The sequence below is a fragment of the Medicago truncatula genome, chromosome 1, assembly GCF_003473485.1.
Source record: "Medicago truncatula cultivar Jemalong A17 chromosome 1, MtrunA17r5.0-ANR, whole genome shotgun sequence".
NCBI lineage: Eukaryota > Viridiplantae > Streptophyta > Magnoliopsida > Fabales > Fabaceae > Medicago > Medicago truncatula.
The window spans coordinates 40,498,874-40,511,576 of NC_053042.1; the positions used below are offsets into that span (position 1 = coordinate 40,498,874).

Consider the following 12,703-nt stretch of genomic DNA (forward strand, 5'->3'; position numbering starts at 1 on the left):
GACATCGGGGTCAGGAATTTTCGGATACATAACGCGAGTCCACTTGGATGCTTGGCTCATTTTATTTCCCTATTTGGCACTGATCCATCGAAACTTGATGAACTAGGATGTCTTCGTTAACATAACTTAGCTGCTAAAGCTTTTAATCAATATCTTCAAGATTTCTGCAGTAAATTGCAGGGCCAGTATCCAGATGTAAATGTTACATATGTTGATATCTTTACCATAAAATTAGACCTCATTGCAAACTACTCACAACATGGTAAGTATATCTAGCAAAAGCTCAATATCATTGCCTCAGCAAAACTCACGAGTCATTAAATTTGTATGGCTATTTGTTTGCAGGGTTTGAATTGAACAGCCGATTATGGCTTGTTGTGGATATGGAGGCCCGCCATTGAACTATGACAGTCGCGTTTTTTGTGGAGAAACAAAGGTCTTAAATGGCACCATAGTTACAGCCAAAGGTTGCAATAATAGTAGTGTGTATGAAGCTGGGACGGAGCTCATTTTACCGAGGCCAAAAATCGATATGTTGCATCACAAATTCTCACTGGAAATTACATCAACACTCATTTGCCAGAAAATATGTCATTCTAATCCAGACTATTTTCTTCTATTTATCAAAGTTTGATTAGAGTTGTATGACACAGTATAAATAATAACATAAACCTGTTTCTTTTGCAAATGCTTTTATGATTTGACAATTGATAAAAACTGGAATGTAAAAATATTCCAACAAACATATTTGGGAAATACATTTACAAGCCAAAAAAACTCTGATCTTATTTGTTATTTTTCTCAAACTCAATTATAACATGAGCTTGGTTACAACTGTGCATTATACATCTGAATTTAAAGAGTGATAATTTGGAAGAGATTGATCTAGGTATATCCATTATCTTATTTTTTGGCTACATAAGCATAGTATTGTACCATAGGAACAACAAATGCAATAACCAACAAACCTCCAACTACAAGAGAGAATTGTCCACGCTTTTCTTCTGTCTCTTCCTTTGTTTTGAAGTTAGACTCACGTTTGTCATCTTTAACCGAGGGACCGCCAGGATCTGGAAGTCCGTCAATGGCAGCAACTAGTCGTTTAGCGGTGCTATAAATTGCTTCATTGTACTTCTCATCCGTAGCCAATACTGCATGCAAAAACCAGATAATGGTAGTATTGTGCCCCTAAAAATGATCACAACTGCTACTTAATGAATGCAACATCAGAAGACAGACATGGTTTATAAATAATACAAACTTGTACCCTAGTTTATCACCACGCCGAAAACGTGTTGCCCTGTTTAAACCGAAGTATGTAGGCGCATAAGCCTTGACAACATACACTGAAATTAAATGGATAGGGATCATATGTTTTTTGTGATAGCTAAAAAGGGATTATCATGTATTGATTTCTAAAAGTGAAAACATATCCATCATTATCTTTATGGTCATTGAGCGTTGTAGTGTCTGCAACCTTTCATGTTGAAAGTGCCCCTGATAAAGCACAACATCAACTCTTAACCAAATAAAAAATAAAAAGGTGTCATGACAAGTGATTCACCCACATGCTGACAAAGCGATTCATATGTCCTTGACCTTGTATTTGTTTTCAAGAAAAAATATTTGAATCCAAATTATCATCCGTCCTTTACCATATATTCAGTGCATGACATGTTATGACCATATTCATATCAATGATGATTCCTTCATAGTTTGTGAACAGATAGCAATCAGCAACCAACACTTGCCATATTTGTTAGTGAAGAAAAAAAAACTCCAAGCCAGTCTTGTAAATCCTTTGAAAGACATAATCATGATAATTAAGTTCTTATGTGATACAAATAGTGTAATTCTCTCCCCAATATGCTACAGAAAAACAATAAAGAATCCAAATCCACTAGCCATTAGGAAGTACCTGGAAGGTTCTCTGAAACGGTAGCATCAAGGATATTTTCTCCTACGGCTTGAACAAAAGCAGGTCCACCAGTAACTGCTCCTTCTTTCTGACTTGTTACAAGAACCACGACACCCTTATCGTTGCCTTCTTCCACAGAAGGATACCAACGCTCCAAAATTTGGTCAGCAAACTCAAAAGCATCAGCTTTACTCTGCAACCACAACCAATCACATAATCCAAATACCCAACATTTTTGTTTTGCACCATTTTATCAGATTATTGATCAACAAAACTTAAGTGCAGTTACTTATGTGCTGTTTCTACCGTTTTCCTATTACAATACAACACATAAGGATTGTCTATTTAACAGTAAATATTAACAGAACTATTTTAAATTGTCATCCAACTAAAAAGCTTAATCTATTTAGCATGTTATTATTGGTGAACAGCAGCATAATAAACAATACTACTACAGAACTAACACTGAAATTTTTTCCTTTATTCAGGCTATGTTTCGATAAACAACTAAATTAACCTCTTTTGGTATAACCGTGTATCATATAATTACTTATATATAAGTTATTTCTATAACAAAAGATAAAATAAAGTCAAATTATAACCGTGTATCATATGGTTATGTAACTAACCGTGAGTTTTCTAAGTGTAATAAAATTGATATGAAAATTCTTCCTTGATTCCAAATCAGCCAACAACCGTTTCAAATCAGACTTAGTGACTCTACTAAGAACACCAGCATCATCAACCACATAAGCCTCTTTAGGTGGACGCTCATTAATGACATCAAACTCAGAAGCGAATGCATTACCACTAAGCAAAAGTGGGCTGAAGTTGAGTGCTAAAGTGATAGCTAAAGCTGCAAGACCCTGTTGAGCATGAGTGAGTAAGGTTGTGCATGAAGGAAGGGTTGGTGGTTTTAGTGATAAAGTTTGAGTCTTTTTGAGATTAGAAACAATGGGTTTGTAGGAAATGAGAGAAGTTGATTTGGGTTGGAGGGAAGGTGAAGATTTGAGGTTGAGGAGTGGTGAGAGAGAGTTGGGAGGAAAAAGGGTTGTCATGAGGAAGATGAGGGAGGGAGGGTTGGAGTGAGGAAAGGTGAAGTTGTTCTTGTTCCTCTGTTGCACAACATTGTTCTCATCATGTTTTGTCTTTGATTTTGTGTTTAGATTTTGAGTGGTCTCAATTTGTTGATTGTGTTTCGAAGTGGATAACGTCTATTAGCCACGTGTCTACATAACAACACATTTTCAATTTTCCACTCTTTCTTTTCTTATTGATAAAAATAAATAAATCTCCCTTTTTTTTTTTGTACTACCTTTTACCTCCCTTATTATTCTATTCTAGTTGAATGATAATGGTCTCTATGCTATGCTATCTATTCGATGGCCATTCTTTTATCCACATTATTTCCCAAACTTGGCATTGCCAATACCAATACCAAATCCTTCATCATCTCAAAAGTACCCATCATCATTTGTAGCAGCCTCAACCCCAGCACCTTGAAACGCCGCAACCTCATTCTCCAAACTTCTCTACTCTGCTGCTTTGGCATTTCTTCTCTAACTCTTCAACTCCCACCTGCTCTATCTTCGGAACCCAATTCTCTTCTTTCTACCATCGAAAATACTAGTTCTTGGTACCGTTTCTATGGTGACGGGTTTGCTATTCGAGTCCCACCTGAGTTTCAAGATGTCATGGAACCTGAGGTACTACATTCATTCATTCACAAGTAATTATACCAGCTTTTCTAAGTGCCTGTTTCAATTGACTTATTTCACCTTATCTAGTGACATAAGTTTGTGAGGGTTTTTGGGAGAACTTATGAAGTTACCATAACACCTTATCTTTATTTTATCTTTTGCTATACAAATAGCTTATACAGTCATAAGCGCTTATCATGTTGAAGGCTGTGTTTGATCCCCCATTGCTCATAATGAACAAAGGTTTACAAGATTGAAATTGAAAAGATCATATAGTGTGCGAATAGAAGCTATAGAGATGTTGTATTGGAATGCAGACTGAGGACAAATCGAGGGAGAAGGAAAAAACAAATTGTGATAATTAAGAGTAATGAAGGCTTATATAGATACGCCCATCAGCTAATAGCAACAAAATTTATTAGCCAACCTCAATTAACAGAAAACTGACATCGGCAACTATCTGTAAACTAAGTTTACAAACTAATTATAGATAACGATAGCAACTGACTCATAGTGTGAAAGCTATACATTGCGGATTGATCTGTCTAATGAACCTTTGGAATCCATTTTTCAGAACTTGCATCTTATTAATAATCACATTGACGCATTATGAAATTTTCATTTTAGTGAGCTTATCTTCCATTTCCTTGTAGGATTTTAGTGCCGGAATGAATCTTTATGGGGACAGAGCAAAAGAGAAGGAAGTCGTAGCACGCTTTGTATCTTCAGACGGGTAATTTGTACTATCAAACTCCTAACTTCCTACTTTCTTATTATGCACTGACATATATGTTCAGAAGGAAACATAAGCATCTTGTCCATGATTGTAACAGATTAGCTGTTCTGAATGTTATCACTCGGGTGACCAGTCAGCTTAAACTCACCTTCTTAGAGGTAATCAGACAGTCAAGGACATTTTATTTTACTTACACACAAATATATTCACCCTCCATTAGGCATAATTTTTCCACCATGGCTTACTGTTTGGTAGCAGATAAGTAAGGCATTTTACTATACCAAATCCATGTAATGTGTCTGCATAGGTTTGGCCTTAGATTTTGTATTGTATTGTAATGTATCTTTTCTGCCTTTGTTCATTGTTTGCCATTTCATTTCTTTATTATTTAATATTGAGTTATCATTTGGCTCCTTATTGCAAACTTTTCCTTTTATTGGTTTTCAAGAACTTGGGCTGGGATTACAAACTTTTTGCTTATTATGATAAATTCCTTGCTTATGTCTTGATTTGCGCAATTTTAGTTTTTTTTTCTTTTCAAAAGCTTTAATAATGTTATTCTCTAAGGAGAACACGTGTGTGTGTGTGTCAGCGCCATTGGGTTTTTATGCCTCTAGTCACTCTAGCATAGATTAGATCCAGTAGTCCTATATTTTTTTCTTGATATATGCTCAAGGAACTTACATATTCTTCATTGTAGTAGGCTCAGGATATAACTGGTTTAGCCTCCTTGAAGGATGCTGCAAAATTATTTATTCCAGGTGCAATTTGTAAATTCTCAATGAAGTTAGTTTTGTTTTAAGTTTATCTTTATGGTATAGATTGTTATTTCCCAACATTTCGTTATGTAAGTGATATGATTACTTCATTGCTCTTTCTCTTTCCTTCTAGTTCTTGGTTTCAGTGTCTCATTTTGCACAAAATGTACATGCAGGAGGGTCAAAAGTTTACTCAGCAAGATCAATAAAAATTAAGGAACCAGGTGGTTTTAGGTAAGCTCGTTTTCAAATGACTTGAAGTAATTATGAAAACGAAATACATAAAGTAGTTTTCTTTTTCTTTTAATTATTATTATTAGTATTTTATTTTAAGAAAATGAAACAAGTTATCCAAGAAAAGAAGGTCTGGTCTATAAATAAACAGCATTTCAGGATATACGTTCTCCTATTTTACACTCAAAATGCCAGTATAGAAAACTCTACATGTATTAATCTTTTAAGCAATTTTTATGCCATCTGGACCTGCTACTTCGAGTTTTTCTGTTGCCCCAAATTCCACAGCAGTGTCTATTTTTCTAATTTCAGGACATACTATTTCTATGAATTTGGTAAAGATGATCTGCACTTAGCATTGATGGCAGGCGTACGAGGTGGAAAGGTTTGTTACTATGCATTTTACTAACACATCCATATCAAATTGATTATGCAGTGCCAGGGTTATATCATAGGTCACCAACTTTTGGTAGTTGACCTAGTTACCAATAAAGCAAAGTCTAACATTTTTGTGTCGATACATGATTTGAACCCCCTCCTCGGGTGAGTGTTTCACATGAGGGGGTCAACTGGAGGATTTGGCCATTAAAATTCGCTGAATCTGTCCCATGTGAATTTTGATGGTGGATCCTCTCTACTTGACCCATCATGTGAAATCCCCACACAAGGTGATCCAAACCGGTGATACATGCCTATAATTTCTGTATTTTCAAGAACATAACACTACAAAAAATAAATTATCGTGTCATTTTATTCTATAGGTTATTATTGCTGGCGCAACTGCACCACAGTCCAAGTGGGACACTGATGGTGTAACACTTCGTTCTGCTGCTATATCATTGACAATTGTGTAGCCATTTCTTGAAATATTGTAACCGGGTATGCCAACATTTTTGTATCTTGTAAGATTGTTCGCTATTTTAAGCCGAGATTTATTTATATACAAACTGGATGGAGTATAGAAGATCATCAATTTCTTTGTAATGAGATTATATATATTTTGTAGTGTGTGTATTTTAAAATATTACATTATATATTCAAAATGTTTCTTAGTGTGAAGAGCCGAAGTCAGTTGGAGATTTGTTCCACTGCTTCATACTCTACACTTGAGTTTGAACAATGTCTGAACCAGCTGATGAGAGTTGGGAATGGTGTAGTATATCTGTAACCATTAATGTGATATACAAATAATCATTTTCAGATATGCCAAGAACAGTAACTTTTTGCACTACTTCTAATCGCATGTGTAGCAAGTAGTATTACTGCTTCTAGCTACCATATTGATGATTCTTTCCAATTTGTAGCTGTTCTCTACCAGTGAAAGATGAAAAGTAGTTGGTAATGTGTTGGACTTCAAATTACTAATATTATTCTGCTGAATATCAGGATACACCCACAAAAATTCTTAAACGAGTTACTGAGGCATAATTCTCTCGTATTTGTATCAGCAATTGTAATAGGTTATATCACATGAATACTCAACATTTGAGATTTGAGAATAATTAACCAATCAAATAAAATAAAATAAAATAGTAGTGTATTTGTATTATATACTACTATCCAATGAATGAACACGAGCTTGGTCCACTTTTTAATATAGAATAATTGGTTACTCTTAAACCACCCTCATCTCATATTCACATCATCTAAATAAAATTAAGATTGTAAAACTGCTTAATCCTTCCAATGTTCTGATAATAATGAGCTCGAGGCAGAAAATTACAGATTTATGGTATGATCACTTCAATGTCAATGACATCAAGTTGTACGAGTGACTAGTAGCAACGTGTATAAGAAAAGGATATACAAAACACCAAGTTTGTTTACACCACAGTGGTCAAATATCTGAATGTTAGGTAGCTCTTAACATTGAATGACATTTCATTTCAACCAAAAACATAAGACTGGTAGTTCGTTGTCATGCTCAATTACCAAATTTACACCACTACATTGAAATTGAAATTCTTAAACATTTGACAGTTTTTTTAGTTAATGTATACAGAAATCGAAATGATTTTTTTTTGCATCAAAATTTTAACGTCGAATATATGGTGTCCTTTGATTTTTGTGTATTTTTTAAAAATCTAAGTAAGTTGTATAAGGTAAAAAGTAAAAGAGAGATAGAGATAAACACATACTATATCTGTATTTTGATGTTCAAATAACACAACTAACATAGAACCATGTGAACCAACTTAAAAACTCAATCCATTTGGTAATAATCATCAACAGATTCAACTGGGAAATGAAAAGGCACTTATTGTCAACTTGAGTGAGTGAATGAATGCTTAAGGTAGCTATGTTACCCTCACCACTTGATTCTTCAACTTCATATCTGAGCACAAGCACCATTGTTTCACTTTGTGTATTCTTCGCACTCCTCTGCGCTTGCATCATCGTTGGCCACCTTCTCGAAGAATATCGATGGGCCAGTGAATCCATTATTGCCCTACTTCTTGTACACACTCAACATATTCTTCATCTTCTCTCCACTTAAAATTGTGTAGCTTTCTAATTCTATCTCATGGTTTTCTTGGATTTGTTAAATGAGTGTAGGGTTTGTGCTCTGGAGTGGTGGTATTGTTGGTGACCAAGTTCCGTAGTACAGAGATTCTAATATTCAACGAAGACTTGTTCTTTCTTTACTTGCTTCCACCAATCATTTTCAATGCCGGGTAACTGTGATTATTATCATCCTTCTCTATCTCTTCATTTAATTCATATTTTATTTCTTTTGTATAATAATATCCAATTCCATGTCAGTTTCCAAGTCAAGAAGAAACAGTTCTTCAGGAATTTCACTACTATACTTCTGTTTGGAGTCCTTGGGACAGTTATTTCTTTCTGTGTCATATCTGTTGGTAAGATAATTATCTACCAATCCTCTTGAGTTTCAAATTGTTTCAATATCATTCCAAACCTTATGCCAAAAGGAAAAAGCTGATGATAAACAATTGCTAGAATAAATACTAAATACAGTTATTTACGCAACTTCTTTAGGTGCCTTTTTGCTCTTCAATAGGATTGGCATAACTAACTTGAGCATAAAAGATCACCTAGGTGAGACAGTCTTCATTTAAAAAGAAATTTATGTCGAACTATCTCTTTCGATTTAATCATTGTGTTCCCCTATTCTGATTATTCGTGCACATTACATGTGAAGCCATTGGGGCTATCTTGTCAGCAACTGACTCAGTTTGTACATTACAGGTATATAATATTCTAACCTCGGCTCGAACAAAAATTTACATAACAAAATTTATATTTGATCATTTAATATTGCCTTGCTTTTCCTTTTGTGATGAAGGTTCTGAGTCAAGATGAAACACCTTTTCTTTACAGCATTGTATTTGGCGAAGGAGTAGTAAATGATGCCACATCTATCGTTCTTTTCAATTCAGTCCAATCACTTAACTTCGACAGCATTAATGCTATTACAGCTTTAAAATTGTTGGGGACCTTCCTTTACCTCTTTTGCACTAGTACTGCCCTTGGCGTAGTAGTAAGTTCATGTTAGGGCAGCACCTTCAAAAAGTGCTTCTCTTTTGGGTTTTATTATTTTCTCATGCTAAATGAAATCTTCATCATTTTGTTTTAACACACAATCTGAACATAAAATTTTCTCCATTAAAGCATTCAATGGATTGATATTCAGAATCACTATCCAATTAATACATCTATGACCTGCTTGCAAACCAAAATTTGAATTTCTGACTGTTGGGAGTGTTGCTCCAGTTCTATACTGACTTGCTATATGATGGCTTCTCAGGTTGGCCTCTTAAGTGCTTATATTATTAAAACACTTTACTTTGGAAGGTATGAGTTTCCTTTGCTTGTATAAGTTCATATGACTACACTTGAAACTACGGTCCACTGAATAATATTGAAATCTAAATAATCAACAGGCCGATTAACAAGAAAGATATGAAAAACACAAAAAGAATACTGGTTTCACCTGTTATGCTCTTGCTGTTTCAATTATTTTGTGACAAAAATTAACTTGTATCTCTGAAAAGCAGGCAACTATAAGGACCTATTTGAGAGGTTGGATAAATTGCAAAGACCTTTTTGATAAAATACACAGTTGTATAGGTCCTTACAGTTTACTAGATTTCATAAATAGGTCTTATAGTGTAACAAATGCTTAACAACGTCTGAATGTTGCTCAACCTGACATAGCTCCTTTCATTTTCAGGCACTCTACAGATCGTGAAGTTGCACTTATGATGTTAATGGCATATCTGTCATATATGATCGCTGAGGTACAAAATCACTATCAACAAAGACATTTTAATTGATAATTATACTTCATTATATTATTTTATTTTCTAAAAAGAGGATTAGAGGAAAAAAAATCATACCTGGCAAAGAGCATCATAAATGCAGTGATTCAGTTTACTACATACGTTTGTGTGGCTTTTGCAGCTTTTGAATCTCAGTGGAATTTTGACGATTTTCTTCTGTGGTATTGTTATGTCACACTACACATGGCATAACGTTACAGGAAGCTCAAGGATAACAACCAAGTAAGGACATGATCTTTAACTTTTTATCTGATTGATCAATCTGTTAAGATGTGAGTGTAATGCCAACCATGAACATATTTATCGAATTTAGTAAAATCATTTCATTATGCACGTAAATTTTTCCTCTCTCTCTCAAAAAAAATAAAATAAAAATAAATTTGTACGGAAGTAGAAAACATTAAACATATAAATTACATCTTAGTTTACACAATACTCTCACAATTTCAGGCACGCATTTGCAACTATCTCATTCATAGCGGAAACCTTTATATTTGTATATGTCGGCATGGAGGCTTTAGACATTGACAAATGGAAAAGAAGCAAGGCCAGGTAGCTGAAAACTTCTCAAGTCCACTAGTACATCGTATAAAGAATTAGTTAATTAGCTTTTAGCACTCCATACCATTGATATGACAGGATCTTCATCACCAGCGATGCAACTATATATTTAGTTTATAAAGTTCCCATTATTTTCATCAAGTAAACCACAAAATCATAAACTAATAGTTAGTTATTCTATTTTTAGCTACAATCATTTTCTTAACACATTATTATGTTGGAACAGCATAGGAACTTCAGTTGCTGTCAGCTCAACATTGATTGCATTAGTTTTGATCGGAAGAGCAGCTTTTGTTTTCCCTATTGCAAACATTGCAAATTGCACCAAAACAAGAGAGAGCACTAAAATTGAGTTTCGATCGCAGGTGATTACTGTCTTACTAGTACCGAAACTTCACATTGAAGGAGTATCCGAACCGACTTATGTGATTACATTCAATTACTTCTATCTTCTTAAACTATTGCCAGTGTCGAAGTGTCAGCATTGTGTCCGTGTTCGTGCTTCATAGTTCTCTCAATTCTTAACTTTTTCATTTAGCCTCACTTAATTTCTGTTAAACTGTTCAAAATGTCAGTTTATAATATGGTGGGCAGGCCTAATGAGAGGTGCAGTGACCATTGCCTTGTCTTATAATCAGGCAAGCACGCGCTTTAACTTCATTCTTTGATGAAAATTCTGTTTTAAGATAGGCATTTGATCTGGGTTGCTTTGAAATGCAGTTTTCAAAATCTGATATAGCATCAGCTGAAGACTCTGCATTAATGATCACCTCAACTATAATCCTTGTCGTATTCAGTACTGTGGTGGGTTTCATATTTCTATAGATCTGAATAATATAAATGGAAAGGATCTTATAAATACTAATTTGGTGGCTTATATTGCATAAAAAATCAAAATGCAAACAGGTATTTGGTTCCATAACAAAGCCTTTGATTGAGGCTGTGAACTTAAAGCATTCAAAACCAGCCATTTCTGATTCCACCGATAATCAAGAGGATCTAAGACTGCTATTACTTGAAAGCAATAGTTCCATCAACCAAAGCATCAATCAGTCAAATCGAAGACGAAGTAACCTGAGTTTGATGATGCGTTATCCTACTACTACCGTTCACTACTTTTGGAGGAAATTCGATGATAAGTTTATGAGACCTGTATTTGGTGGTAGAGGTTTTGTTCCAGTTGTTCCTGGTTCACCGCATGTTGAAGAGGATATTTCTTGAAACACAAGCAATTAGTACCTGTTATGTTTTCATATTTTGGGTTTAGTTTTAAATATAAAGATACCACTTGTTTTAAAATAAAATTATTTTTCCATGAAGCATTCGAAACCAGGTGGTATATTTGCATCTAAAACTCAACAAAAAAATGAAAACCAAACAAAATATTTTATTCAGCATAAACTATATTTTATGACTATCCGAGGAAAATATTGTATTCTCTCTCTACTTTCATTGTCATTTATTAGAAATGTGAGCTATGGTCCAGTTTTTCGTCTACACAGTAATCTCAGCCAAAAGTGCTAATATGTATTTTCAAATATCACAAGCAGGGATGGAGTCAGAAATTAAGCTTAGGGGGAACCAGGTTTTAAAGTATAATTTAGTAAAGAAAAATAAATTTTCAAATGCATAACATTTACAAGAAATTATAAGATAAAATTGAAGTTAATATATATACAAAGTTTTAAGAAATTTCAAAGATATATAAGAAAGATGAGGACTTTGAGGCTTTATAGAGAACGACGAGACTAAAATGATTTTTAAATAGTGGAGAAAGGAAATATTAAACAAAAAAATCCAAACATATGAGAATGAGTTGACGATGAAATTGTGAGCAGTGAATTGTTGGGTGGTGGCTGAGAGTGCAAAAACATAATCACAGGCTAAACTTCACTTTCTTTTTCACTGTTAAGGATTCTAGCTAAGAATTAGTGTAATTAAGCCTAAAAATTCAAGTTTTAAAAGTTCACAGAAACCAAATATAGAGACCAAAAAGTATAATAGCATACTAGTATTAGAATAGTTAAAAAAGCTTGGGGGAGATAGTGGTATACTTTAATCATTAGACTTAAATATTACAATGGAAATACATCTACAATGGATGGCTCAATTAATACCATGTTTCAGCACAGCTTCCGGGGGTTAGATTCAGTACTACAAAAAAGAGATACAAATACCAAGTTAGTTTATACCATCTGAAGGTTACTCTTAATACTTCAACACAAAAAACAATGACTAGTAGTTGGTTCTTAAGGTCAACAATATCTGTCAATGTCTGCTATAAAAGAAACAACAATACATGTTTCCATGACATATCATTTGTACTAAATCATAAACATGCCTGAAAGAGTAGTTATTTTAGTTGATATAAAAAAAACCAACCAAACCAAAGTTGTTAATAACGCCCGACATATTTGTCATTCAAAAACCACACATTTCCTTTTTATTTAATAACTATTGAGGATCAAAAGGAACTCACTCATTCAGTTAGT

At 34.1% G+C, this 12,703-nt stretch overlaps 3 protein-coding genes across 3 annotated transcripts; 2 read left to right on the plus strand and 1 right to left on the minus strand.

Moving 5' to 3' along the window:
• Positions 1-707: 707 nt before the first annotated feature.
• LOC11405923 (UPF0603 protein At1g54780, chloroplastic) lies at positions 708-3,072 on the minus strand. The gene is made up of 3 exons (XM_003591014.4): positions 2,548-3,072; positions 1,919-2,111; positions 708-1,151 (listed from the first exon to the last, which is right to left on the minus strand). The coding sequence occupies exons 1-3, from the start codon at positions 2,974-2,976 to the stop codon at positions 904-906; spliced, it is 870 nt and encodes a 289-aa protein (XP_003591062.1). The 5' UTR covers positions 2,977-3,072; the 3' UTR covers positions 708-903.
• A 175-nt stretch (positions 3,073-3,247) lies between these two features.
• On the plus strand, positions 3,248-6,550 carry LOC11410040 (uncharacterized). The gene is made up of 7 exons (XM_003591015.4): positions 3,248-3,624; positions 4,272-4,351; positions 4,452-4,512; positions 5,058-5,115; positions 5,289-5,346; positions 5,659-5,731; positions 6,108-6,550. Exons 1-7 carry the CDS (start codon positions 3,301-3,303, stop codon positions 6,198-6,200), a joined length of 747 nt encoding a protein of 248 aa, XP_003591063.1. The 5' UTR covers positions 3,248-3,300; the 3' UTR covers positions 6,201-6,550.
• An 827-nt stretch (positions 6,551-7,377) lies between these two features.
• On the plus strand, positions 7,378-11,708 carry LOC11412073 (sodium/hydrogen exchanger 1). Its single transcript, XM_003591016.4, has 14 exons — positions 7,378-7,804; positions 7,903-8,021; positions 8,110-8,207; positions 8,347-8,406; positions 8,510-8,556; positions 8,654-8,848; positions 9,116-9,162; positions 9,542-9,608; positions 9,772-9,872; positions 10,101-10,202; positions 10,438-10,576; positions 10,787-10,849; positions 10,932-11,015; positions 11,118-11,708. Exons 1-14 carry the CDS (start codon positions 7,631-7,633, stop codon positions 11,430-11,432), a joined length of 1,611 nt encoding a protein of 536 aa, XP_003591064.2. The 5' UTR covers positions 7,378-7,630; the 3' UTR covers positions 11,433-11,708.
• The last annotated feature ends 995 nt before the right edge of the window (positions 11,709-12,703 follow it).